General features: G+C 41.9%; 1 protein-coding gene across 3 annotated transcripts; it reads right to left on the reverse strand.

The window, feature by feature from the left end:
* Nucleotides 1-5,762: 5,762 nt before the first annotated feature.
* ciao3 (cytosolic iron-sulfur assembly component 3) lies at nt 5,763-25,668 on the reverse strand. Of its 3 annotated transcripts, none has more exons than XM_062964327.1 (11): nt 20,818-20,958; nt 19,215-19,310; nt 15,117-15,260; nt 14,661-14,793; nt 13,311-13,445; nt 12,015-12,133; nt 10,594-10,723; nt 10,433-10,505; nt 7,611-7,751; nt 7,349-7,506; nt 5,763-6,343 (listed from the first exon to the last, which is right to left on the reverse strand). In XM_062964327.1, the coding sequence occupies exons 1-11, from the start codon at nt 20,881-20,883 to the stop codon at nt 6,105-6,107; spliced, it is 1,434 nt and encodes a 477-aa protein (XP_062820397.1). In that variant the 5' UTR covers nt 20,884-20,958; the 3' UTR covers nt 5,763-6,104. The 3 variants fall into 3 exon arrangements, 2 of the variants coding, with proteins under 2 accessions (XP_062820397.1, XP_062820398.1); XM_062964328.1 differs by lacking the exon at nt 5,763-6,343 and adding an exon at nt 6,356-6,604; XR_010001140.1 differs by lacking the exons at nt 5,763-6,343; nt 7,349-7,506; nt 7,611-7,751; ... (4 more) ...; nt 14,661-14,793; nt 15,117-15,260 and having other exon boundaries at nt 20,818-25,668.
* Nucleotides 25,669-25,981: the final 313 nt, after the last annotated feature.

Consider the following 25,981-nt stretch of genomic DNA (forward strand, 5'->3'; position numbering starts at 1 on the left):
CATTCTAGACGGAAATAGTCAGAGAGAAGCAACGCCGCACAGTTTTTTTATGGAGAGAATGAGATTACAAAGTTTTGACTCAGCAATTGCATGGCTGTGTTCCAGAAGCATTCTCTTCACCCACATCTATAGCAGGCATCCTCAGAAGTTGTGAAACTCTTGACAAGTGGGGTTTATATATCTGTGGAATCATGTCCAGAGTGGGAGAAAGAACTCTTGTCTGTTGGAGGCAAATATTGCAATTGGCCAGCTTGATTAGCATAGAATAGCCTTGCAGCTTCAAAGCCTGGCTGCTTCCTGCCTGGGGGAATCCTTTGTTGGGAGGTGTTAGCCTGCCCTGATTGTTTCCTGTCTGGAATTCCCATTTTCTGATATCTCTACTTTCTCCCACTCTTTCCGCATCTCTGCACAAATACAGTAGAGTCTCACTTATCCAACACTCGCTTATCCAACGTTCTGGATTATCCAACGCATTTTTGTAGACAATGTTTTCAATACATCATGATATTTTGGTACTAAATTCGTAAATACAGTAATTACTACATAGCATTACTGCGTATTGAACTACTTTTTCTGTCAAATTTGTTGTATAACATGATGTTTTGGTGCTTAATTTGTAAAATCATAACCTAATTTGATGTGTAATAGGCTTTTCCTTAATCCCTCCTTATTATCCAACATATTCGCTTATCCAACATTCTGACAGCCCGTTTAGCTTGGATAAGTGAAACTCTACTGCATCTCTATCCTGAATAAATACTACTCCCACCTGTTTGCCTCCACAGAACCTACAGAGACACAGTCACGAGGTAAAGATCTATCAATAAAAGCCCTGCCCCTTTGGCCACCAGTAACAGAAGATGAGATCAGATGTATTATAAATAATTTGAAGACCAATAAAGCCCCAGGGGAAGATTATTTACCCGCTGAGCTATTTAAAACACATCTGGATTGGTGGCCCCCCCTGTTAGCAGGCTTATTTACATACATAAATAACATCTGCCAGATTCCAGTTGGATGGAAGATGGCAATAGTTGTCCCGGTTTACAAAAAAGGGAACAAAAAAGACCCTGGTTCCTACAGGCCAATTAGCCTAATTGATATTGTGGCCAAGAGATATGCCAGATATCTCCTGAACAGAGCTGAATGCTGGGAAAAAGAAAAACATATCCTCGTTGAAGAACAGGCTGGCTTCAGGCAGAATAGATCAACTATTGACAATTGCTTTGTTTTAAATCATACAATTGCAAAATATGTCAGCAGAGGGAAACAACTGTATGCTGCTTTTATAGATCTTAGTGCAGCATTTGATACTGTAAATAGAGAGACGTTATGGAAAAAATTAACTGATCTCAATATGGAACCCAGACTGCTGGCACTAATCAAAGCACTTTACACAAACACCTTCCTGAAAGTGCGATTCGGGACGCAAGGAGCCATGACAAACAGTGTAGAAACATACAAAGGGGTTAGACAAGGGTGTATATTAGGTGTTATTTAGCTTATACGTAAATGATCTCCCCGAACAGCTGAAGGACCCAGAGGTACATATGCCTAAGTTGTGTAAAACACACTTTAACATCCTACTATATGCCGATGATATGATTTTATTATCATACTCGCAAGTCAGGCTACGTAGGCTGCTGAGAAGATTTAACACTTACTGTCATAACAACACTCTAACTATTAATAAATCAAAGTCAAAAATAATGGTATTTGGCAAACGACATAACAGACATAGCTGGTTCCTGGATGGTGAATCAATAGAGCAAGTTTGCACTTTCACGTACCTGGGAATTGTTTTTTCTGAGACCGGCTCTTGGCTACCACATCATCAAAGAAGCTCAGTCAGGGCAAGAGTACGTGTAAACCAACTGCTTAAATTAACAACTCACAGCCAACCAGGATCTTTAGACCCACTTCTTAAAGTGTATAAAGCGAAGGTTACCCCCATGCTTTTATATGGAGCTGAAGTTTGGGGTCTAAACCAGGTACCACTATTAGAGCAATCACAATCACAGCACCTGCGAAGTTTTCTAGGAGTAGACAGGACGACCCCAGCTGCTGCAGTAAGAGCGGAACTGGGAGTATACACAGTTGATGGCTTATCTAAAATCAGGGCCTACAAGTACTGGATAAAATTGATTGCCATGGCAAATGATAGACTGCCAAAACTGTGCCTGTTAGAGCAGATAGAAAATCAACATCAGTCCTCTTGGCTAGTTCATCTGACAAAATACATTAGTAGTTGTGGACTTCCGATTCGGTATCCAAATCTCTTAGAAGAACTAGACCCAAAAATAGTGGCTCAATGAGTACTGGATATAGAAGGCCAAAAAGACATTGCTACCCTGAGTAAAGCTGGCTCATTGAAATGGTTAAGCCGTTTTAAACATACTTTCCAAACAGCCAGGTATCTAAAGACAGAAATGCTTAAACATCTCAGGAGGGTATTTACCAGAGCCCGTTTTGAGCAGCTGGATACGATGGTCAAACACGGAAGGTTTAATCAAGTTCCATACAACGAACGATTTTGTATTTGTGGAGCATCAGAGGTGGAGGATATCGCACATGTTTTGTTCAGCTGTGAATTGTATAAGAAAGAGAGACACCAATGCCTCGGGCCATACATTATTCACAAAACACACTGGGACCCACATATTAAAATTTCATTTTTGTTGGCCGGCCAGAATCCTAAAATAACACACAAAACAGCCCTTTTCCTATTCAAAGCCACACAACTGAGAATTGCATATCTGGAATCAATTGGGGTAAACGGTGCAGGTGATGCAGATATTTGACCTGAACGGGGTCTTGTTAACAGCTTGTTTATTTTAACTTCTTTTTTTACCGCGGGTTGTATGTTGTATGTATGTCTATGTGTTAAATGTTTTGATACGGCCGATGGGCTAATCAATAAAACGTGATTTGATTTGAATAAATGTCCGTATTCATATAGATTTCAAATGGGAGACAGAAAAAGACAGAAATTTGACAGAAAAAGTAGTTCCATGCGCAGTAATGCTATGTAGTAATTACAGTAGAGTCTCCCTTATCCAACACTTGCTTATCCAACGATCTGGATTATCCAACGCATTTTTGTAGTCAATGTTTTTACATATCGTGATATTTTGGTGCTAAATTCGTAAATACAGTAATTACTACATAGCATTACTGCGTATTGAACTACTTTTTCTGCCAAATTTGTTGTTAAACATGATGTTTTGGTGCTTAATTTGTAAAATCATAACCTAATCTGATGTTTAATAGGCTTTTCCTTAATCTCTCCTTATTATCCAACATATTCGCTTATCCAACATTCTGCCGGCCCGTTTATTTTGGATAAGTGAGACTCTACTGTATATCTGTGGAATCATGTCCGGAGTGGGAGAAAGAACTCTCGTCTGTTGGAGGCAAATGTTGCAATTGGCAAGCTTGGTTAGCATAGAATAGCCTTGCAGCTTCAAAGCCTGGCTGCTTCCTGCCTGGGGGAATCCTTTGTTGGGAGGTGTTAGCCTGCCCTGATTGTTTCCTGTCTGGAATTCCCATTTTCTGAGTTCTCCACTTTCTCCCACTCTTTCCGCGTCTCTGCACAAATATATGGGACTAAGGGTCCAGCCGCACTGTGGAAGTAATTCAGTTTGGCCCGTCACGGCAATGGGATCCTGGGAGTTGCATTCGGCTTTGTCAAACTACAACTCCCAGGATCTCACCAACTCCGTCATTAGGCCACGGCATTCCTTCGACAATGTGGACGCAATCAGGATGACTTAACAATGCAATTGCTCAACCAGGTTTAATGGCTCTTTCTGAGTCAGTGGTGCTCCTGTTTACCGACAAGGACTCCTTATGACGAAGCAGAACAGGCTTTGTTGTTATCACCATGGCATCTCACCCCAAAACAAGCTTATCACAAGGAAGGATCCCTTCCAAAAGGAGAAACTAGTAATGTACCGTATATACTCGAGTATAAGCCGACCCAAATAGAAGCCGAGGCACCTAATTTTACCACAAAAAAACTGGGAAAACATTGACTCCAGTATAAGCCGAGGGTGGTAAATTTCAGAAATAAAAATAGATATCAATAAAATTACATTAATTGAGGCATCCGTAGGTTAAATGTTTTTGAATATTTACATCAAGCTCAAATTTAAGATAAGACTGTCCAACTCTGATCAAATCATTATTCTCATCTTCTTCAATGTAAATGTGCTTATGTGTCCTTTGAATAATAATAGAGTAAAATAATACATGTAATAATAAATACAAGAAAATAATACATGTAATAATCAATAGAATAAAATAAATGCAATAATATCAGAGTGAAATAATAAATGTATTAACAATGATAATAAAAATAGAGTAAAATAAATGTAATAGTAGCAACAATAACAGAAAAAAATAAATGTAATAATACCAATAATAATAGAGACAAGTAATAAATGTACCATATATTCTCGAGTATAAGCTGACCCAAATATAAGCCAACCAGGACCCTCACCTGAGTATAAGCCAAGGGGGGCTTTTTCAGTCTTAAAAAAAGGGCTGAAAAACTAGGCTTATACTCGAGTATATACAGTAGGTACCCTGCAATGCCTAGGTTAGATATCTGGTAATTTGTAATGCTATTTATTCGGGGGAAAAAAGTCATCATTTCTGGATTTTATGAGTTAAGAAAATGCATAAAGACATAAGTGGACTACAACTCACATCATGCCAGGTCAACCCCCTCCAATCCCACCAGTAGTTTAAGTTGGTCATGTCGGGTTTATGTGCTAAGTTTGATCCAGATCCATTGTCAGTGGGACTCACAGTGCTCTCTGGATATGGGTGGACTATAATTCCCATCTGGAGCCCCGGGTGGCGCAGCACATTAAAGCACTAAGCTGTTGACCGAAAGGTCACAGGTTTGAATCCGGGGAGCGGAGTGAGCGCCCACTGTCAGCCCCAGCTTCTGCCAACCTAGCAGTTTGAAAACATGCAAATGTGAGTAGATCAATAGGTACTGCTCCAGCAGGAAGGTAATGGTGCTCCATGCAGTCATGCCAGCCACATGACCTAGGAGGTGTCTATGGACGACGCCAGCTCTTCGGCTTAGAAATGGAGAGGAGCACCAGCCCCCAAAGTCAGACATGACTGGACTTAATGTCAGGGGACAAGCTTTACCTTTACTGTAATTCCCATCATCCAGGGTCAATGCCCCCCAAGTCTCTCCAGAATTTCTGGGGTCTGTGTGTGTCCAGATTTATTTATTTACAGTATTTATTTTCCGCCCTTCTCACCCCGAAGGGGACTCAGGGCGGATTACAATGAACACATATATGGCAAACATTCAATGCCAACAGACAATATAGACAGACACAGAGGCATTTAACATTTTTTCCAGCTTCACGATTCCGGCCACAGGGGGAGCTGTTGCTTCACTGTCCACTAATGGCTGCACTTCCTCATTCCTTTCCTCATGTTTTGCTGGCAGTTTTCTGATGTTGTAAATTAGTTAAATTAGCCTCCCCGCATAAAGCGTACCTAAATTTCCCTACTTGACAGATGCAACTGTCTTTCGGGGCTGCATAGGTCAACAGCAAGCCGGGCTATTTAATGGTCGGGGGCTTAACCCGACCCAGGCTTCGAACTCATGACCTCTTGGTCAGTAGTGATTTATTGCAGCTGGTTACTAGCCAGCTGTGCCACAGCCCGATCCATTACCGGTGGGACTCACAGGACTCTGGAAGTGAGAGCCAATAGGAAATCACCCCCAAACATAGATACATAAAAACTTTATTATTATTATTATTATTATAGATAGATAGATTTAGAAGATTATTACGATGCAATGTCTTTTGGGATACAATAGGATCTGCTTGTATCCCGTAATGTTGCCATTGGAAATATCTCCGAAATCTATGCTTTTTGAGCAGAGGCACATTATGTGATGTTATTGAGAGGGTTGGACAATGAACACGGCTGAACGTAGACTCTGTCACCATGACATTTATCCTTATCCAAACCCGTAAGGGTTTAAAGAAAAGGTGGTCTCCTGTCCTGCCAGTTCCATCCCAGGAGCGGCCTCAATGTGATTCTCAGGTCCGTCCCCTTTCTCGCTTTCACCACTTGATACCGAACCCCGTGTTGGCCCTCTCCACCGCATGGTATTGCGTGTGGAGGGCCTCCCGGGTCTGCTCCGAAGACGGGCCACCCAGCCACTGCTCGTAGAGGTCTACCACGGTTCTGTTCGTCTCTGGGTCCTCAGGCGGGATGGATTCGTACACGCTTTCCACCTCCTGGAGCAGATCCTTGCTGGCTTCCCCTTCTGCTTTGATTTGTCCTCCGCCGTTCAAACACCCTGGAAAAAGAAGGCATCTTAGTGAGCCTCAGCTCCTTCTTTGTCAAACAGAGCATGGATGGCCATCTGCTGGGGGTGCTTTGATGGTGTGATGGTTCAATCATGGTAGATTCTCCCTTGGAGTCCAATGGAGTCTCCTTCCTTCTCTAAACATTTTTAGCAGAATGGCAATCTGCTAGGAGTGTTTTGTTTGTGTCTTCCTGCATGATGGAGGTTAGACTGGATGGCCCTGAGGGATCCCTCTATTTGGAACACAGATATCTATAATTTAAGATACACAAAGTATTGTGTCATTGTTATTTTTGAAACATCAAATGTGTTATCATGCAACAGGTTTATTGTTTATTTATTTATTTATTTATTTATTTGCAGCATTTATATTCCGCCCTTCTCACCCCGAAGGGAACTCAGGGCGGATCACATTACACATATAGGCAAACATTCAATGCCTTTTAACATAGAACAAAGACAAGACAAACATAGGCTCCAAGCAGGTCTCGAACTCATGACCTCCTGGTCAGAGTGATTCATTGCAGTGATTCATTGCAGCTGCTCCCCAGCCTGCGCCACAGCCTGAGCCCAATACACAATATAAAGATACAACTTAGTAGAGCCTCACTTATCGAACACTCGCTTATCCAATGTTCTGGATTATCAAATGCATTTTTGTAGTCAATGTTTTCAATACATTGAGATGTTTTGGTGCTAAATTTGTAAATACAGTAATTACTACATAGCATTACTGTGTATTGAACTACTTTTTCTGTCAAATTTGTTGTTAAACATGATGTTTTGATGCTTAATTTGCAAAATCATAACCTATTTGATGTGTAATAGGCAGGATTGGATGGTGTCTATATGTATTTCAGAACAGAGTTGGACTGGATGGCCCTTGGGTACGTCTTCTAAGTCTAGGATTCAACCAAGGCAGATTCTCTCCCACCTTTGAGGACCGGACTCCCCAATCTTGGGTATTATTCGGGGGCTTTCGATTCGATCCCTTACCTGACGGACAGGCCATCACCTCGATGTAGTGGTAGGGCGACTTCCCCCGCTTGAGTTTCTGCACCACGTTCTGGATGTTCCGGAACCCGTAGGCCAGGGCGAAGAGCAAGAGGGTTTCCCCGTCCTTCTCTAAGGCGACCTCTTGGAAATCCTTGTTTCTGGGGAGGGAAGCCATGGAGAAGGTGAGGAAGGGAGGCCCAAGCGCTGGCCAACGGAACTGGGAGCCATCCACAGCGAGGGGAAGGGATTGGACCCCACTCACTTGAGGGTTTTGTACTGGATCTCTTCCACTTGAACCCCAAAGAGCTCCTTTGCTGCGTGTTTGTAGATGTGCTCTAAGTAGCCCCCGGAGCCGCCCCCGGAGTGGCCCGTGAGAAGTCGATTCTCGGAGGGATCGCTAAAGCTACAGGAGGACAGACAGAAGGGCAAGCTGGAAGTCATGTGGGCAGACCAAATATACAAATAATAATAATAATAATAATAATAATAATAATAATAATAATAATAATAATGGGTTGCTGTGAGTGAAGTCAAAAATCAGAAACTCCTCAAAGAACAGCAGACAAAAAACCAGTACAAGAAAACCGCACTACAAACTAGAGCTGACAGCTGGCACAACAAAACATTGCATGGAAAATTCCATGACAAAATTGAAGGAAAAGCTGATAAGGAGAAGACCTGGCTCTGGCTCACGAATGGGACCCTGAAGAAGGAGACAGAAGGCCTGATCCTTGCAGCCCAGGAGCAAGACATCAGGACAAAGGCAATGAAGGCCAAGATCAAAAAATCAGCTGATGACCCAAAATGCAGACTGTGAAAGGAAACCAACGAAACCATTGATCACAACCTCAGCTGCTGTAAGAAAATCGCACAGACAGACTACAAACAGAGGCACAACTATGTGGCCCAAATGATCCATTGGAACTTATGCCTCAAGTACCACCTCCCTGCAGCAAAGAACTGGTAGGATCACAAACCTGCAAAAGTCTTGGAAAATGAGCATGCAAAGATACTGTGGGACTTCCGAATCCAGACTGACAAAGTTCTGGAACACAACACACCAGACATCAAGTTGTGGAAAAGAAAAAGGTTTGGATCATTGATGTTGCCATCCCAGGTGACAGTCGCATTGACGAAAAACAACAGGAAAAAACTCAACCACTATCAGGACCTCAAGATTGAACTTCAAAGACTCTGGCAGAAACCAGTGCAGGTGGTCCCGGTGGTGATGGGCACATTGGGTGTCGTGCCAAGATCTCAGCCGGCATTTGGAAACAATAGACATTGACAAAATTACGATCTGCCAACTGCAAAAGGCCACTCTACTGGGATCTGCGCGCATCATCCGAAAATACATCACACAGTCCTAGACACTTGGGAAGTGTTCGACTTGTGATTTTGTGATACGAAATCCAGCATATCTATCTTGTTTGCTGTGTCATACAACGTTGTTGTGTCAATAATAATAATAATAATAATAATAATAATAATAGGTTGCTATGAGTGTTCCGGGCTGTATGGCCATGTTCCAGAAACATTCTCTCTTGACGTTTTGCCCATATCTATGGCAGGCATCTTTAGAAACCATGAAAATGAACAAAATCTGGCTACCAGTATTTAAAAAACTCTAAAATCAGGACAGTAAGTAAAGAACAACACTCAGAAAATAAGGGAATTATAGTTCACCCACGCCCAAACACCCAAGGGAATCCTACATCCAGAGAGCCATGTGTATTTATTTCTAATGGGACCATTCATAACATCCAAAACCCGCAAAATGACTATTTCTAATATTTATACATTATAATTATAAATTACCTAACCTGGGCATTGCCAGGCACCTTAGCTAGTAAATAAATAAATGTACCCACCCTTCTCAAATGTGGGATTACAGTAGAGTGTCACTTATCCAACACTTGCTTATCAAACATTCTGGATTATCCAACACATTTTTGTAGTCAATGTTTTCAATACATCGTGATACTTTGGCGCTAAATTCGTAAATACAGTAATTACTACATAGCATTACTGCGTATTGAACTACTTTTTCTCTCAAATTTGTTGTATAACATGATGTTTTGGTGCTTAATTTGTAAAATCATAACCTAATTTGATGTGTAATAGGCTTTTCCTTAATCCCTCCTTATTATCCAACATATTCGCTTATCCAACGTTCTGCCGGCCTGTTTATGTTGGATAAGTGAGACTCTACTCTATTTATTTCCTCAAATACATGTAAATATATTTACTTGCACCTCTTGCGGGATTATTTACTCAAATAAATTAAATAAATTTACTCACACCTCTAAAATGTAGTATTATTAACTCTGAAAAGGCACAGGAGGCATGTTGGGTTTTAGCAGAAAAGAGCTCCCCTCTCTGCAATTTGGAGCTGAAAATGACCTCCCAGTTGCTTCCAGTTCACATAAATAGACTGGTGCTTGTTATCAACATACTGTATATACTCAAGAATATACTCCTCGGCTTATACTCGGGTGAGGGTCCTGGTGGGCTTATATTCAGGTCGGCTTATACTCAAGTATATCTGGTATATTTATTATTTTTCTCTATTATTATTGGTATTGTTACATTTATTATTTTACTCTATTAATTATTATTATTACATTTATTATTTTACTCTAATATTGTTGTTACTTTTACATTTCTTTTACTTTATTTTTATTATTATTAATACATTTATTATTTTACTGCACTTATTATTATTATTACATTTATTATTTCACTCTATTATTATTAAAAGGATACATAAGCACATTTACATCGAAGAAGATGAAAATAATGATTTAATCAGAGTTGAACAGTCCTATCTTAAATTACAGTTTGATGTAAAGATTCAAAAACATTTAAACTACTGATGCCTCAATTAATGAAATTTTATTGGTATCTCGGCTTATACGGGAGTCAATGTTTTCTCAGTTTTTTTGTGGTAAAATTAGGTGCCTCGGCTTATATTCGGGTCGGCTTATACTCAGGTATATACGGTAAATAGACTGGTATTTGCTATCAACAAACAAATACAATGGAGTGGAAATATACGACTCCAGCAAGGCTGCAGGGCCTTACATGGCATCCAAGGGGGCAGAGTCCACTTCGGAAAGAGATCCCCCTTCCTGCTCCAAGAGCTTTAGGACTTCTCCTAGAAGACAAGGAAAGAAGAAGCATGGATTGGCTTTGCGGTCACTCAATGATTCCGAAGGGGTAAAGAGAGTGAGACGGTGACCCACCCGTCGTAATGACGCAGTCCACCTCCCGGGTTTGATGCTCCTGGAGGAAGAAGTCCGGCCGAGAGGCTTCCAGCTTCTTGTCGTAGCAAGGCATCACCGCCACGTGGTAGATCTGGCTGGGCGCCACGTTCTACAGCAAAGAGAAGGACGGGAACACAAATCAGTCCATCGATCCATTCCCCCTTGCTGTTCCCAGCCGCACCATGTTTAGTTATCCTCTCCTTCAATCCTTTAGAGATTTGAGAGTCCCTGAACAGAACCGAAAATAAACTGAAAACCATTGCAGCCGGTGCAAGGCTGGACGTTTGGGACCTCTAAAGACTACTTGTCATGTTTGATGTAGCCCAACAGGCTTTTTATACAACTTTTATTGGTTTTAATGATGTATCTTTGATAAGTCTCATACTTATTTCTATTTTAATCTTTCGAGACATTGTGCAGTTTTGATTGTTAGCCTTGAATCTTCTTGAGAGAGAGGAAGTGGGAGAGAATATTATAAATAATAGTAATGATAACAATAATTGTCAGCTCATTTTTTTAGCCTACCACCTCTCTCATGAAACTGCTGAGCACAGAAGAGAAGGACTTGCTGCTTGGCAAAGGATAAAAATACTATCAACAACATCAACAGCAACAGCAACAACAATAACAACAGCAATCTGCTGAGAGCGGATGAAACAGACCTGCTGCTTGGCAAAGAATACTACTTCTACTTATAATAATAATAATAATAATAATAATAATAATAATAATAATCTGCTGAGTGCCGAAGAGACAGACCTGCTGCTTGGCAAAGGATAAAATGCTCTAAATAACAACAACAGCAGCAGCAGCAGCAATCTGCTAAGGGCAGAGGAGACAGACCTGCTGCCTGGCAAAGGATACTACTACTACTACTACTACTACTACTACTACTACTAATAATAATAATAATAATAATAAAAGATCTCAGCCGGCATTTGGAAACAATAGACATTGACAAAATTACGATCTGCCAACTGCAAAAGGCCACCCTACTGAGATCTGCGTGCATCATCTGAAAATACATCACACAGTCCTAGACACTTGGGAAGTGTTTGACTTGTGATTTTGTGAAACGAAATCCAGCATATCTATCTTGTTTGCTGTGTCATAATAAAATAATAATAATAATAATAATAATAATAATAATAATAATAATAATAATAATAATAATAGAATCTGCTGAGTGCAGAAGAGATGGGCCCACTGTTTGGCAAAGGATACAAATCCTATAAATAACAATAACAATAGTAGTAGTAATAATAATAATAATAATAATAATAATAATAATAGTAATCTGCTGAGTGCATAATAGATAGATCTGCTGCTTGGCAAAATGTACAAATACTATGAATAATAACAGTAATAATAATAATCTAATGAGTGCAGAAGAGACAGACCTGCTGCTTGGCGAAGTGGCTCTTCACCAGGGACCCCATAACCTGCTGCGGTGACTTGGCCGTACTGATGTAAGGGAGGATGAAGCTCCCGTGGGTCTTTTCAGCATAGCAGATCCAGCCTGAAAGGGACCCAAAAGGAAAGGCAAAATCCTTATCTCAAAGATAGTGTAGTCAGAAAAGGGGGTTGGACTGGATGGGGGTCCCGTCTAAGTAAAGCATTCTATGATTCAGAGGCTGGAGGGCCATCTGTGAGGAGGGTTTGGATTGTGTCCTCCTGCCTGGCTGAAGCAGGTTGGACTAGATGGTCCTTAAGGCCTTTCCCCTCTCTAGGGTTCTGTAGTGTACTTCTCCATATCTCTAATGTCAACAAGGTTAGATGGACATCTGTTGGGATATATTGGATGGTGTCTTCCTTTATGGCAGAATGGCCTTGGGCTGGATGGTCTTTGGGGTCCCCTTCAACTTTAAGATTCTATCATTTTATAGCCCTACTAGCTGTGCACGGCCACGCGTTGCTGTGGCAAAGTGGTGGTGGTATTGGTTAAAAATTGTTGTGTAATTTTTATTTGACGTTATTTGTATTTTTTTAATTAATTTTATTGTAAGTTATCTTTTTATTTATTGTATTTTATTATTTTCTTGTATTATTTTTAGTTATTTTCTGTTATTATAGTATTTTATTGTAGTAATCTTTTCGTGTTTTTAATTATTTTTAGTGTTTTTTATTGTTTTTTATTGGGCTGCTAGGAGACTAAGTTGGAGGAGCTTAGCCTTCTAACTGGCAGCAATTGGATAAAAGCAATTATTCCTCTCCCTCTAATTAGGACTTTATTTTTCTTTTCTTTTTGTTGTATCAACCTAGAGGCATGGATGATGGGTTGTGTTGTCAAATTTCGAGGTTGGGGGGCCTGTAGTTTTGTTGTTTTGTCGGTCGCCGTGATGCCATCACTCTTTTATATATATAGATTTCTCCATTAACCTTTTAATAGCTATGAGGATGGATGGCCATCTGTTGGGAGGGATTGGATGGGGTCTTCCTGCCTGGCAAAAAGGGGCTTGGACTGGATGGCCCTTGGGAGTCTCTCCCAAGTCTAGGAGTCTGTGATTCAGAGGCTGGGTCCCTATCTGTTGGGACAGCTCTGATGGTGCCTTCCTGCCTGGCAGAAGGGGATTGGACTGGATGGCCTCTGGGGGTCCCTTCCCTATCTAGGATTCTGTGATTCGAACACCGTTGTGGGGCAGTCCTTCTCCGGAATGGGACAGGGGCATCTTAATGGCCCCTGCTCCCTCCCTCACCAGGGCAGGCAGCGGCCAGCATGGGCAAGGCCTCCTTGTCTTCCGTCCGCCTCCGGAAGCGCTGAACAAACTCCCGCTGGCTCTCTATCAGGCTGAAGTTCCGGGAAAACGTTGTGTCAAAGACGAAATCCACGCCTGGGGAAAATCAGAAGCAGAACCAAGGTTTGAACAGTTATAAGAGATTTTAGTCAAAGAGTTACATATCTAGACAGGAAAATTAACACAGGACCTACTTATCTAATTAACTGACTCACAGCAGACATCTTGTCTCTCTCAATGCTCACAGGGGGGAAACAAAATAGAGGATTCATGGGCTTGGGATGTGCTCAGAAAAGGAGACATCTCCCCGAGAAGTATATGATAAGAGAATAGACTGATAGACAGACACAGAGGCCAATGAGAGAAGGACTTTTCACTGCTAACTAACTCATCTACATATCTAAGTCCTCAATGAGGACTACAAGCTTGTGCAGGATGTGGTTTGAGTGCCAACTTAACTGCCATGCCATAGAATCCTGGGAGTTACCTATCCAAGGATTGTCTATCCAAGAGAAGGTGAAAGACTTGCCTCACCTTAGCATTCCATAGCATTGAACCACAGCAGCTAAAGAGGCATCAAACTACATCAATCCTACAATGCAGGTGTACTCAAAGAAAGGTGGAGAGGAGTTCTGTTGCATACCGAAAATGGCTAAAAAGGATAAAATAAATGGCCCAAATGTTGTGCCTTGCCTCAGGCCAAAAGGAGAGTTGGGTAATAAATAAAATTATTATTATTGTTATTATTAATAATAATATACTATTTTATTATTTATTTATAAAAATACTATTATTATATTCTATTATTTATTTTATTATTTATTATATTGTTGTTGTTGTTGTTGTTGTTGTTGTTATTTATAAATGAAGCCTGAATTCTCCCTCTAGATATCAAGATGACTAAAATTGAGGTACTTTTTGACACCTCTTTCATGAGAAAAAGTCAATAATAATACAATGGAAGATAGGAGAAAAAGAGGAATATGGTATTTCCAATATAGAGACTACATTAAATTTATTTATTTACAGCATTTATATTCCACCTTTCTCACCCCGAAGGGGACTCAGGGCGGATCACATTACACATATAGACAAACATTCAATGCCTTTTAACATAGAACAAAGACAAGACAAACATAGGCTCCGAGCGGGCCTCGAACTCATGACCTCCTGGTCAGAGTGATTCATTGCAGCTGGTTACAGCTGGCTTGCTCTCCAGCCTGCGCCACAGCCCGAGCCATAGCCATAGCTGCCCTGAATGTGTAAGCACTGAGCTGGGGCTACCAAATTGAAGGGCAAAACCCCATTTACCTAATCTTTTGAAGAAGGCAGTGAGTTTCTTGGCTGTGTCCAAAGGAGTCAATTGAAACTTTGCTGCCAAAGAAGCTCTAGATTGAGGTGAGACGGAGACCACCACCAGCTTCCGGGAAGCAGGCTCTAATGTCTATAAAATAATAATAAAAAAACAACAATTAAAATAAGTATCAACAATATTTACTGGGAATACCAACCTCCTAATATCACATACGGTTCATCAAATTATTCCCTGAATTCACAACCTGCCTTTCTCCTGGGACAGGGCCCAAGGGTGCAACTATATGCCACATCCTCTCTCTAAGAAAGAGCCTAAACATTTTACCATTCATAAATGGTAAAATTCCCAGGATTAAGACCCACCCATAGCTTGGACTCAATGCCCTTTGTCTCCTCCACCAAACCCAGGACTTCTGTTCCCATCATCCACAGTGATCCTCATCCTCTGCTGACCTTATTGGCATCTAAAACCCGGAGGAGCTCTTCATGGCTTTGCTGCGCAACCAAGATGCTTTCGGCCGAAGTGACGCATCCACTGCAAGCCAAGCAGTCGTTGAGTGTAATCTTGGCCTTCTCCAGTTTGCGTGAACGGCCGTCCTGAGAAGGAGAAACAGAGCAGACCGAGGTCTTGTAACACCACATTCTGTTTATGGTGATGTGTTTTAACTGTGCTGAGCCCCTCCTTGAGCTGTAAGGAGAGGTGGGTAACAACTATTATTATTATTATTATTATTATTATTATTATTATTATTATTATTATTATTAGCAAAGGCTTTCATGACCAGAATCATTGGGTTGTTGTATGTTTTTCAAGCTGTATGGCCATGTCCAACAGCATTCTCTCCTACCTGTAACATTTCGCCTATGTCTGTGGCAAGTATCCTCAGAGATTTGTTCAGAGGTCTATTGGAGGTGAGGCAAGTGCAGTGTATCTCTCTATTAGGCTTGCTCAAATAATTCGTTTTCCCCGTTTACCGTTATTGATTCGTTATTTTCGTTTGTTTTGAAGCAATATCGAACCTTGGTTGTCCACACGCCTGGATATCGCGGTTTCGAACCGCGATTGGCCGTTTTCCGTTATGGCGCCTTTTTTTCGTTTTTAAAAAATGCTTTGGCAAATCATCCAAACTTGTTTAAGTCCACTGGGGCAATCTAGCGTGTTGTTTGCACCTTGTAGCCAATCAGAGAGCACGTTTAACCAGGGGGAGGGGCTGGTAGGACGTCCTGAGCGTGCACACACGCCTCGTGGCTCAGTCGCACTGGGAATTTTGGAGAGGGTGGAAGGGAGATTTTGGTGCAGGCACTGGCAGGCAGGAAAGATTGCTGCGTCACAGCATGGCTGTGTGAAGACCGGGAGAAAAGGTGGGGTGGCTGGCTGAGTTTGGGTGGTGTGTGTTAGTTGGGTCTTTCTTTTTCTTTTGTTTTTGCAAAGGGCTGTCCTGTGGGTGTTTTTTTCCTGGTGCTGCGCCATTTTTCCTCTTGCGGGCGGGGTGGGCTTTCTCCTTTCTTTTTTCCACGCAAAAGTGTTTTTGGAAACAAGGGATCCGAGCCAGGGACGCTTCCTGATAATCCTAAGCCAAGTTTGGGAAAGAGTTGCATATCCCATACTTCCCTGTACAAAATACAACTCCTTTTGGGGAAAGAAGAGGGGGTGCCTTTGTCCCTTCACCGCTCTCAAACACAAGCGGGGCTGCTTGTGTCTCAGCCGGGGACGCTTCCTGATAATCCTAAGCCAAGTTTGGGAAAGAGTTGCATATCCCATACTTCCCTGTACAAAATACAACTCCTTTTGGGGAAAGAAGGGGGTGCCTTTGTCCCTTCACCGCTCTCAAACACAAGCGGGGCTGCTTGTGTCTCAGTCGGGGACGCTTCCTGATAATCCTAAGCCAAGTTTGGGAAAGAGTTGCATATCCCATACTTCCCTGTACAAAATACAACTCCTTTTGGGGAAAGAAGGGGGGGTGCCTTTGTCCCTTCACCGCTCTCAAACACAAGCGGGGCTGCTTGTGTCTCAGCCGGGGACGCTTCCTGATAATCCTAAGCCAAGTTTGGGAAAGAGTTGCATATCCCATACTTCCCTGTACAAAATACAACTCCTTTTGGGGAAAGAAGAGGGGGTGCCTTTGTCCCTTCACTGCTCTCAAACACAAGCGGGGCTGCTTGTGTCTCAGCCGGGGACGCTTTCTGATAATCCTAAGCCAAGTTTGGGAAAGAGTTGCATATCCCATACTTCCCTGTACAAAATACAACTCCTTTTGGGGAAAGAAGGGGGGGTGCCTTTGTCCCTTCACCGCTCTCAAACACAAGCGGGGCTGCTTGTGTCTCAACCGGGGACTACACCAATTTAACAAAGTTTCAGCCACAAAAACAAAGTTTCTGAAGTAGAGCAATGACTTTCACAGTAAAGACAACCCAATTTAACAGGAAATAAGACTTTCAAACCAGGAACAGATTTCTGCAATTATTAAAAAATGGTTTATTATAAAAGCTATGAAAATTTGCCAAAAATCAGAGGATAAGGGAAACGTTCCACATTTTGGTGAGCTATCAGTGTTAAATGTGTTCTACCACTGTACCAAGTTTGAAGAAGATCACTCAAAAAATGAGGGCGGGAGAGCCCCCTAAGTCCCCCCCCCCTTTCGGGCTGTTTTTGGGCCACCGCGCATGCGCGTCCGCCATTAACGAATTAATTTCGAAAATAACGAATTTTCGTTAATTTCGAAAAATTTTGGGGGCCAAATTCGTTATTAGCAACAAAAACGAAAAAATGCCCCCTCTAGTTTTGAAACGAGTTTAGAATCAAATTTTTCATGGATCGATCAAGCCTACTCTCTATCTCTCTATCTATCTATATCTATGGAATAATGTCCAGGGTGGGAGAAAGAATCCTTGTCTGTTTGAAGCAAGTGTAAATGTTGCAGTTAGCAAACTTGAATAGCATTGAGTAGCCTTGCAGCTGCAAAGTTGTTGTTGTTATTCCACAGTGTCACTGTCAATAGAACCTCTGAAGATGCCATTAGCCACAGATGCCGGCAAAACATCAGGAGAGAATGCTACTGGAATATGACCATACAGCCTGAAAAACTCATAGTAACCCATTATTATTATTACAGTAGAGTCTCACTTATCCAAGCTAAACAAGCGGGCAGAAGCTTGGATAAGTGAATATCTTTGATAATAAGGAGGAATTAAGGTAAAGCCTATTAAACATCAAATTAGGTTATGATTTTACAAATTAAGCACCAAAACATCATGTTATACAACAAATTTGATAGAAAAAGTAGTTCAATACGCAGTAATGTTATGTTGTAATTACTGTATTTATGAATTTAGCACCAAAATATCACAATATATTGAAAACGTTGACTACAAAAATGCATTGGATAATCCAGAACCTTGGATAAGCGAGTCTTGGATAAGTGAGACTCTACTGTATTATTGTTATTATGACACAAAGACATAGTATGACACAGCAAATGAGATGTACATGCTGGATTTTGTATCACAAAATCACAAGTCGAACACTTCCCAAGCATTTAGGACTGTGTGGAACATGACCATACAGCCCAAAAAACTCACTGTAACTTCAACTTCTTCTTCTTCTTCTTATTCTTCTTCTTCTCATCATCATCATCATCATCATCATCATCATCATTATTATTATTATGGCTCCACAGCTTCTCAGGAGAGAATGCTACTGGAACATGACCATACAGCCCAAAAAACTCACAGTAACTTATTTTATTATGACACAGCAAACAAGATAGACATGCTGGATTTCATATCACAAAAACATTATTATTATTATTATTATTATTATTATTATTATTATTATTATTATTATTATTATTTTATGACACAGCAAACAAGATAGATACGCTGGATTTCATATCACAAAATCACAAGTCGAACACTTCCCAAGTGTCTAGGACTGTGTGATGTATTTTCGGATGATGCGCGCAGATCCCAGTAGGGTGGCCTTTTGCAGTTGGCAGATTGTAATTTTGTCAATGTTTATTGTTTCCAAATGCTGGCTGAGATCTTTTGGCAGAAACTTATCATTATTATTATTATTATTATTATCATTATCATTACGGACTTATCATTTGTCTTCTACTAGGCAGAGAGCCTTCTCGATTGTAGCCCCTCATTTATGGAATGCCTTGCCAGTTGAAACTCGAACTATCCGAGACCTACTTGCCTTTCGGAAAGCCTGCAAAACCTTGCTCTTCCGACAAGCTTTCGATGGGTGAAAAACTCGGGGCTATGTTTGTTTTTATTGTTGTTTTATTGTTGTTCGTTTTTTTTTGTTATTTTAAAGCTAAGTGTATTGTTTTAATCTATTTCTATAAACCGCTCCGAGCCAAACTGGGAGTAGCGGTATACAAGTCTAATAAATAAAAAATAAAATAAATTATTATTATGGCTCCACCTTGTCACCTGAACGGGATCGGTTTGGACTGGTCACCTGAACGGGATCGGTTATTGCTGATCAATACAACGCGGCTTTGTATCTCTACAACACAATTACACTAAAGGAAGGGGGCTTACCGGATCCACTTGAACGTAGGTCCCATCGTCCTCAATACGGATCTTAGCGATCGCTTTTCCAGGCTTCTTGTCTACTTTGATGGGTTTGATGCAGTCCTGAAAGAGACCAAGGTAGGACAGCAAAGAACAGGGCCGATAAGGCAAAAGGCAAGGCCAAGGACTAAGCAGAAAGAACCTGTATCCAAAGCTTGTTTGACCTACCATGGCATATACCAGGGGTCCCCAAACTAAGGCCCGGGGGCCACATTGGGCCCATTGAAGCCATTTATCAGGCCCCCGCTGCGGCGGCTCCTTCCTCCTCCTCCCTCGCCTGGTGTGTGCCTTCCAAAGCTTGGCTTGTTTATAATGGTATTTTAATTATTATTTAATTAATAATTCATTATTAAGGGGTGATTTGCTAGTGCTTTTGGTGCACAAAGGCAGAAGGGGGTTGGACTAAATGGCCCAAGGGGTCTCTTCCAACCCTCTTTCCTATTATTATTATTATTATTATTATTATTATTGACACAGACACAGTATAACACAGCAAACAAGATATATATGCTGGATTTTGTATCACAAACTCACAAGTCGAACACTTCCGAAGTGTGTGATGTATTATTATCATCATCATTATTATTATTATTATTATTATTAACAACATTGAGGCTGGGTGGCCATCTGTCAGGGGTGTTTTGCTTGTGCTTTTGGTGCACAAAGGCAGAAGGGGGTTGGACTAAATGGCCCAAGGGGTCTCTTCCAACCCTCTTTCCTATTATTATTATTATTATTATTATTATTGACACAGACACAGTATAACACAGCAAACAAGATATATATGCTGGATTTTGTATCACAAACTCACAAGTCGAACACTTCCGAAGTGTGTGATGTATTATTATCATTATTATTATTATTATTATTATTAACAACATTGAGGCTGGGTGGCCATCTGTCAGGGGTGTTTTGCTTGTGCTTTTGGTGCACAAAGGCAGAAGGGGATTGGACTAAATGGCCCAAGAGGTCTCTTCCAACCCTCTTTCCTATTATTATTATTATTATTATTATTATTATTATTACATTGAGGCTGTAGTTGTTCCCATTTTTTCTACTTCAAAATAAGATATGTGCAGCGTGCATAGGAATTTGTTCATAGTTGTTTTTTTAAAAAAAACAAAAAAACTATAGTCCGGCCCTCCAACGGTCTGAGGCACCGTGAACTGGCCCCGTTTAAAAAGTTTGGGGATCCCTGGCATATACTGTGTATGTGTGTGTGTAATACATACACGCACACACAGGCTGAGTAAACTTACAAGAACAACAACAATAAATTATATTAGTATATTATTATGAATTATGTGTTTATGGAAGACAATTGTTGAATTATATGTATATGGAAGTCAATGAAGCTGGCCTGGGCCAACTTGGGCCCTCCAGGGGTTTTGGACTCCAACTCCCACCATTCCTAACCGCCTCAGGCCCCTTCCTTTTCCCCCTCAGCCGCTTAAGCGGCTGAGGGGGAAAAGGAAAGGGCCTGAGGCGGTTAGGAATGGTGGGAGTTGGAGTCCAAAACCCCTGGAGAGCCCGAGACATTAATAAACACGGCCAACAGTGAGGCCTTCACCTGCGAGGGCCCGATGAAGTCGTCCAAGTCGGTCAGCTGCAGGACTCCGCTGAAGGGCGACGCCATCTTGGGGAGGTCCGACCTCCCTCTGGGCGCACGCGCCGAAAAGCGCTGGGACGCGCCGTCGGAAAAGGGGGCGGTTTGCGGCAGTGTTGTCGTCAAAGCGACAAGCATTGGGAGGAACATAGAGATAATCAGAGGTGTAGAAGATAGACAGACAGTCAGACAGATAGATAGGAAGATATTCCTTGTAGTTAGGAATTGTGGGAGTTGAAGTCCAAAACACCAAGTTTACCCATACCTGGATTAGATAGATGGATGGATGGATGGATACATAGATAGATAGATAGATAGATAGATAGATAAACAGATAGAGGCTTGTGGATAAACTACAACTCCCATCATCCTCTGCCATTTGCCTCCAAACTGCACCAGTAAGTACTTAAAATTTGGTCATTATGTGCTATGATGTAATACAATGTAATAATAATTATAATTCACTATTTTAATTGTATATGTACAGTAGAGTCTCGCTTATCCAACGTAAACGGGCCAGCAGAATGTTATATAAGCAAATATGTTGGGTAATAAGGAGAGGTTAAGGAAAAGCCTATTAAACATCAAATTAGGTTATGCTTTTACAAATTAAGCACCAAAACATCATGTTATACAACAAATTTGACAGAAAAAGTAGTTCATAGAATCATAGAATCGTAGAGTTGGAAGAGACCTCATGGGCCATCTAGTCCAACCCCCCTCTAAGAAGCAGGAAATCGCATCCAAAGCACCCCCGACAGATGGCCATCCAGCCTCTGTTTAAAAGCCTCCAAAGAAGGAGCCTCCACCACAGTTCGGGGGAGAGAGTTCCACTGTCGAACAGCCCTCACTGTGAGGAAGTTCTTCCTGATGTTCAGGTGGAATCTCCTTTCCTGTAGTTTGAAGCCATTGTTCCGTGTCCTAGTCTGCAGGGCAGCAGAAAACAAGCTCGCTCCCTCCTCCCTATGACTTCCCTTCACGTATTTGTACATGGCTATCATGTCTCCTCTCAGCCTTCTCTTCTGCAGGCTAAACATGCCCAGCTCTTTAAGCCGCTCCTCATAGGGCTTGTTCTCCAGACCCTTAATCATTTTAGTCGCCCTCCTCTGGACGCTTTCCAGCTTGTCAACATCTCCCTTCAACTGTGGTGCCCAAAATTGGACCCAGTGTGATTCCAGGTGTGGTCTGACCAAGGCAGAATAGAGGGGAGCAGGACTTCCCTGGATCTAGACGCTATTCCCCTATTGATGCAGGCCAGAATCCCATTGGCTTTTTTAGCTGCCGCATCACATTGTTGGCTCATGTTTAACTTGTTGTCCACAAGGACTCCAAGGTCTTTTTCACACGTACATTCTGTATCTTTGATTTCCATTTTTTCTGCCGAAGTGAAGTATCTTGCATTTGTCCCTGTTGAACTTCATTTTGTTAGTTTCGGCCCATCTCTCTAGTCTGTCAAGATCGTTTTGAATTCTGCTCCTTTCTTCTGGAGTGTTGGCTCTTCCTCCCAGTTTGGTGTCATCTGCAAACTTGATGATCGTGCCTTCTAACCATTCGTCTAAGTCGTTAATAAAGATGTTGAACAGAACCCAGGACGGAGCCCTGCGGCACTCCTCTTGTCACTTGATGAAGACGACGCATTGGTGAGAATCACCCTTTGGGTTCATTCGCTTAGCCAATTACAGATCCACCTAACCGTAGTTTTGTCTAGCCCACATTTTACTAGTTTGTTTGCCAGAAGGTCGTGGGGGACTTTGTCGAAGGCCTTACTGAAATCCAGGTACGCTACATCCACGGCATTCCCTGTATCGACCCAACTCGTAACTCTATCGAAAAAAGAGATCAGATTAGTCTGGCATGACTTGTTTTTGGTAAATCCGTGTTGACTATTAGCAATGACTGCATTTGTTTCTAAGTGTTCGCAGACCACTTCCTTAATGATCTTTTCTAGAATCTTGCCTGGTATCGACATGAGGCTGACCGGACGGTAATTGTTTGGGTCGTTCTTTTTTCCCTTCTTGAAGATAGGGACCACATTCGCCCTCCTCCAATCTGCTGGGACTTCTCCTGTTCTCCAAGAACTCTCAAATATGATCGCCAGTGGTTCTGAAATAACTTCCGCTAGTTCCTTCAGTACTCTTGGATGTAGCTGATCTGGCCCTGGGGACTTGAATTCATTTAGAGCGGCCAGGTGTTCCTGGACAACTTGTTTCCCTATTTGGGGTTGGATTTCCCCAAATCCTTCGTCCATTCCATGTTGCTGAGGTTGAAGATGGCTTTCTTTTTGTGAGAAGACCGAGGCAAAGAAGGCATTGAGCAGTTCTGCCTTTTCCCTGTCCCCTGTCGCCATCACCCCATCTTCTCCTTGCAGTGGCCCTATCGCCTCCTTTTTCTTCCTTTTTCTACCAACGTAAGCAAAAAAGCCTTTTTTGTTGTTTTTTATGTCCCTGGCAAGCCTGAGCTCATTTTGCGCTTTAGCCTTGCGAACCTTTTCCCTACAGGTGTTGGCTATACGTTTGAATTCTTCTTTGGTGATTTCTCCCCTTTTCCACTTCTTGTGCATGTCACTTTTGAGCTTTAGCTCAGTTAGAAGTTCTTTGGACATCCATTCTGGCTTCTTTGCATTTGTCTTATTTTTCTTCTTTGTTGGCACTGTTTGCATTTGCGCCTTGAGTATTTCACTTTTGAAAAACTCCCATCCATCCTTAACTCCCTTGTTTTTTAATATTGGCGTCCATGGAATGCCGCTCAGTAATTCCTTCATTTTTTGGAAGTCAGCTCTCTTAAAGTCCAGAATGCGTGTTTGACTTGTCTTAGTTTCAGCATTCCTTTGTATTGCAAACTGCAAGAACAAATGGTCACTTGCTCCTAAGGATCCGACGACTTCAACTGTATTGATTAGGTCTTCCACATTTGTTAAGATTAGATCAAGAGTTGCTGATCCCCTTGTTGCCTCTTCTACCTTCTGTACCATAAAATTGTCTGCAAGGCAAGTGAGGAATTTGTTAGACTTTGTACTCTTGGCTGAGTTTGTTTTCCAGCAGATATCGGGATAATTGAAATCGCCCATGACTACTATATCTCTTCTTTGTGCCTGTTTGGTCAGCTGTTGACAGAAGGCTTCATCAAGTCCTTCATCCTGACTCGGAGGTCTGTAGTAGACACCCACGACAAGATCTTTTTGAGTCCCGGTTCCCTTGATTCTTATCCAGATGCTTTCAAGATGGTTTCCCGGATTACAGTCTTGCATTTCTTCTGCAACGTAACTGTTTTTGACATATAAAGCTACTCCCCCTCCTCTCCCCTTTGTTCTATTTCTGTGAAAGAGGTTATAGCCCTCAATGGCTAAATTCCAGTGATGGGAGTCATCCCACCAGGTTTCAGTGATGCCTATGACATCGTATGTGTGGTGCTGTGCTAAGAGTTGGAGTTCGTCTTGCTTATTTCCCATGCTCTGTGCATTGGTGTAAAGACATGTAAGCCCCTGTGACCTCCCCTTGAGCTGTTTATTTGGGATTATTGTGCTCTCTGTACTTGGTCCTTGCTGTGTTTGTGCAGCCCTCCGTTTAGCCTTTTGGCGGTTCCCTGTGGTCGTGGGTAATATAGTGTTCGCCAGGCTGTTGTTCCCCTCCCCCAGTGGATCTAGTTTAAAGTGCGCCTGATGAGGTTTGTGAGTCTGTGTGCAAAAAGATGTTTTCCTACTTGTGTGAGATGCACCCCATCACTTGCCAGTAGTCCATCCTCTTGGAAGAGTAGACCATGGTCAAGGAAGCCAAAATGCTCCTCTTGACACCATTTTCTGAGCCAGTTATTGACCTGTACTATTTTTCCGGCCCTTGTAGAGCCGTGTCCTACAACAGGGAGGAGGGATGAAAAGATCACATGTACATTATACAGTTTTAGCTTTGTTCCCAGAGCTCGAAAATCATTTGTGATCTTTTGAAAAGTATGCCTAGCGGTGTCATTGGTACCTACATGAATCAGCATAAGGTGGGGAGGGTGATGGGGCTTTAGGAGCCTGCTGAGCCTCTGAGTGATATGGTGTATTTTTGCCCCTGGGAGGCAGCATGTTTCTCGAGCCATCCCATCCGGTCTGGAAATGATGGCTTCCGTTCCTCTAAGGAGAGAGTCACCTACTACCAAGACCTGTTTCCTTTGAGGATTGACAGGGTCCCTTTTGTGCAAGACAGTGTGTATGTCCCCTGAAGAGTGTTCCTGTTGAAGTGAATCATGTAGGTGTAAAGTGTTGTCCTCCTCCTCAACATCCCCAGTGCATTCATCAATGACAATCCATTGAGATACATCTGAGAGCCCATTACTCTCCCAAGGATGTTCCTGTTGCTCCTGGTCTACGATTGGGGATGGAGCATTTGCATGATTACATAAGTGTGAATGTGGTGATGCAGTCCCCGTCAGGGCTATCCCCTGCGCATTGATCAAGGGTGGCCCACTGAGTGGTATCTAAGAAACTGTGGTCCTCCACAAGATGTGTTTCCTGATTGTATGTTAATGATGTAAGAATTTCAAATCTGTTGTGTAAATGCAGATGAGCAGAGGAGTTCTGCGGAGGCTGCCTGGTCCTGTGTCTCATTCTATGGGTGACCTCCTTCCAAGCCTGAGGGTTGTCTACCTTTGAGTTGATCTCCCCATAAGGTTCCTGATCATGGTCATGGTGGTGTTGGTGTGATGCAGGCTGCAGATCTACAGCAGCGTGTTGTGCAGTGTCCAAGAAGAGCTCGAGTGCCTGAATGTCCTTAAGGGTCTTAATACGGTGCTTGAGCTGTTGGATCCTCTGCTCCATCAGAGTCATCTGTTTGCATTTGGAGCAATACGCAGTAATGTTATGTTGTAATTACTGTATTTATGAATTTATGTATTTATGAATGTATTTATGAAAACATTGACTACAAAAATGCGTTGGATAATCCAGAACGTTGGATAAGCGAGTGTTGGATAAGTGAGACTCTACTGTATATTACATGCAATATTACTAATAATATTGCACTAAAGTCGTATAATATAATATATTGTATGTCTATATACAGTACTTATAAACCGCCCTGAGTCCCCTTCGGGGTGACAAGGGCGGGATATAAATGTTGCTAATAAATAATAAATAATGTTCTTCCAG

The sequence above is a fragment of the Anolis carolinensis genome, unplaced genomic scaffold, assembly GCF_035594765.1.
Source record: "Anolis carolinensis isolate JA03-04 unplaced genomic scaffold, rAnoCar3.1.pri scaffold_13, whole genome shotgun sequence".
NCBI classification, from domain to species: Eukaryota; Metazoa; Chordata; class Lepidosauria; order Squamata; family Dactyloidae; genus Anolis; species Anolis carolinensis.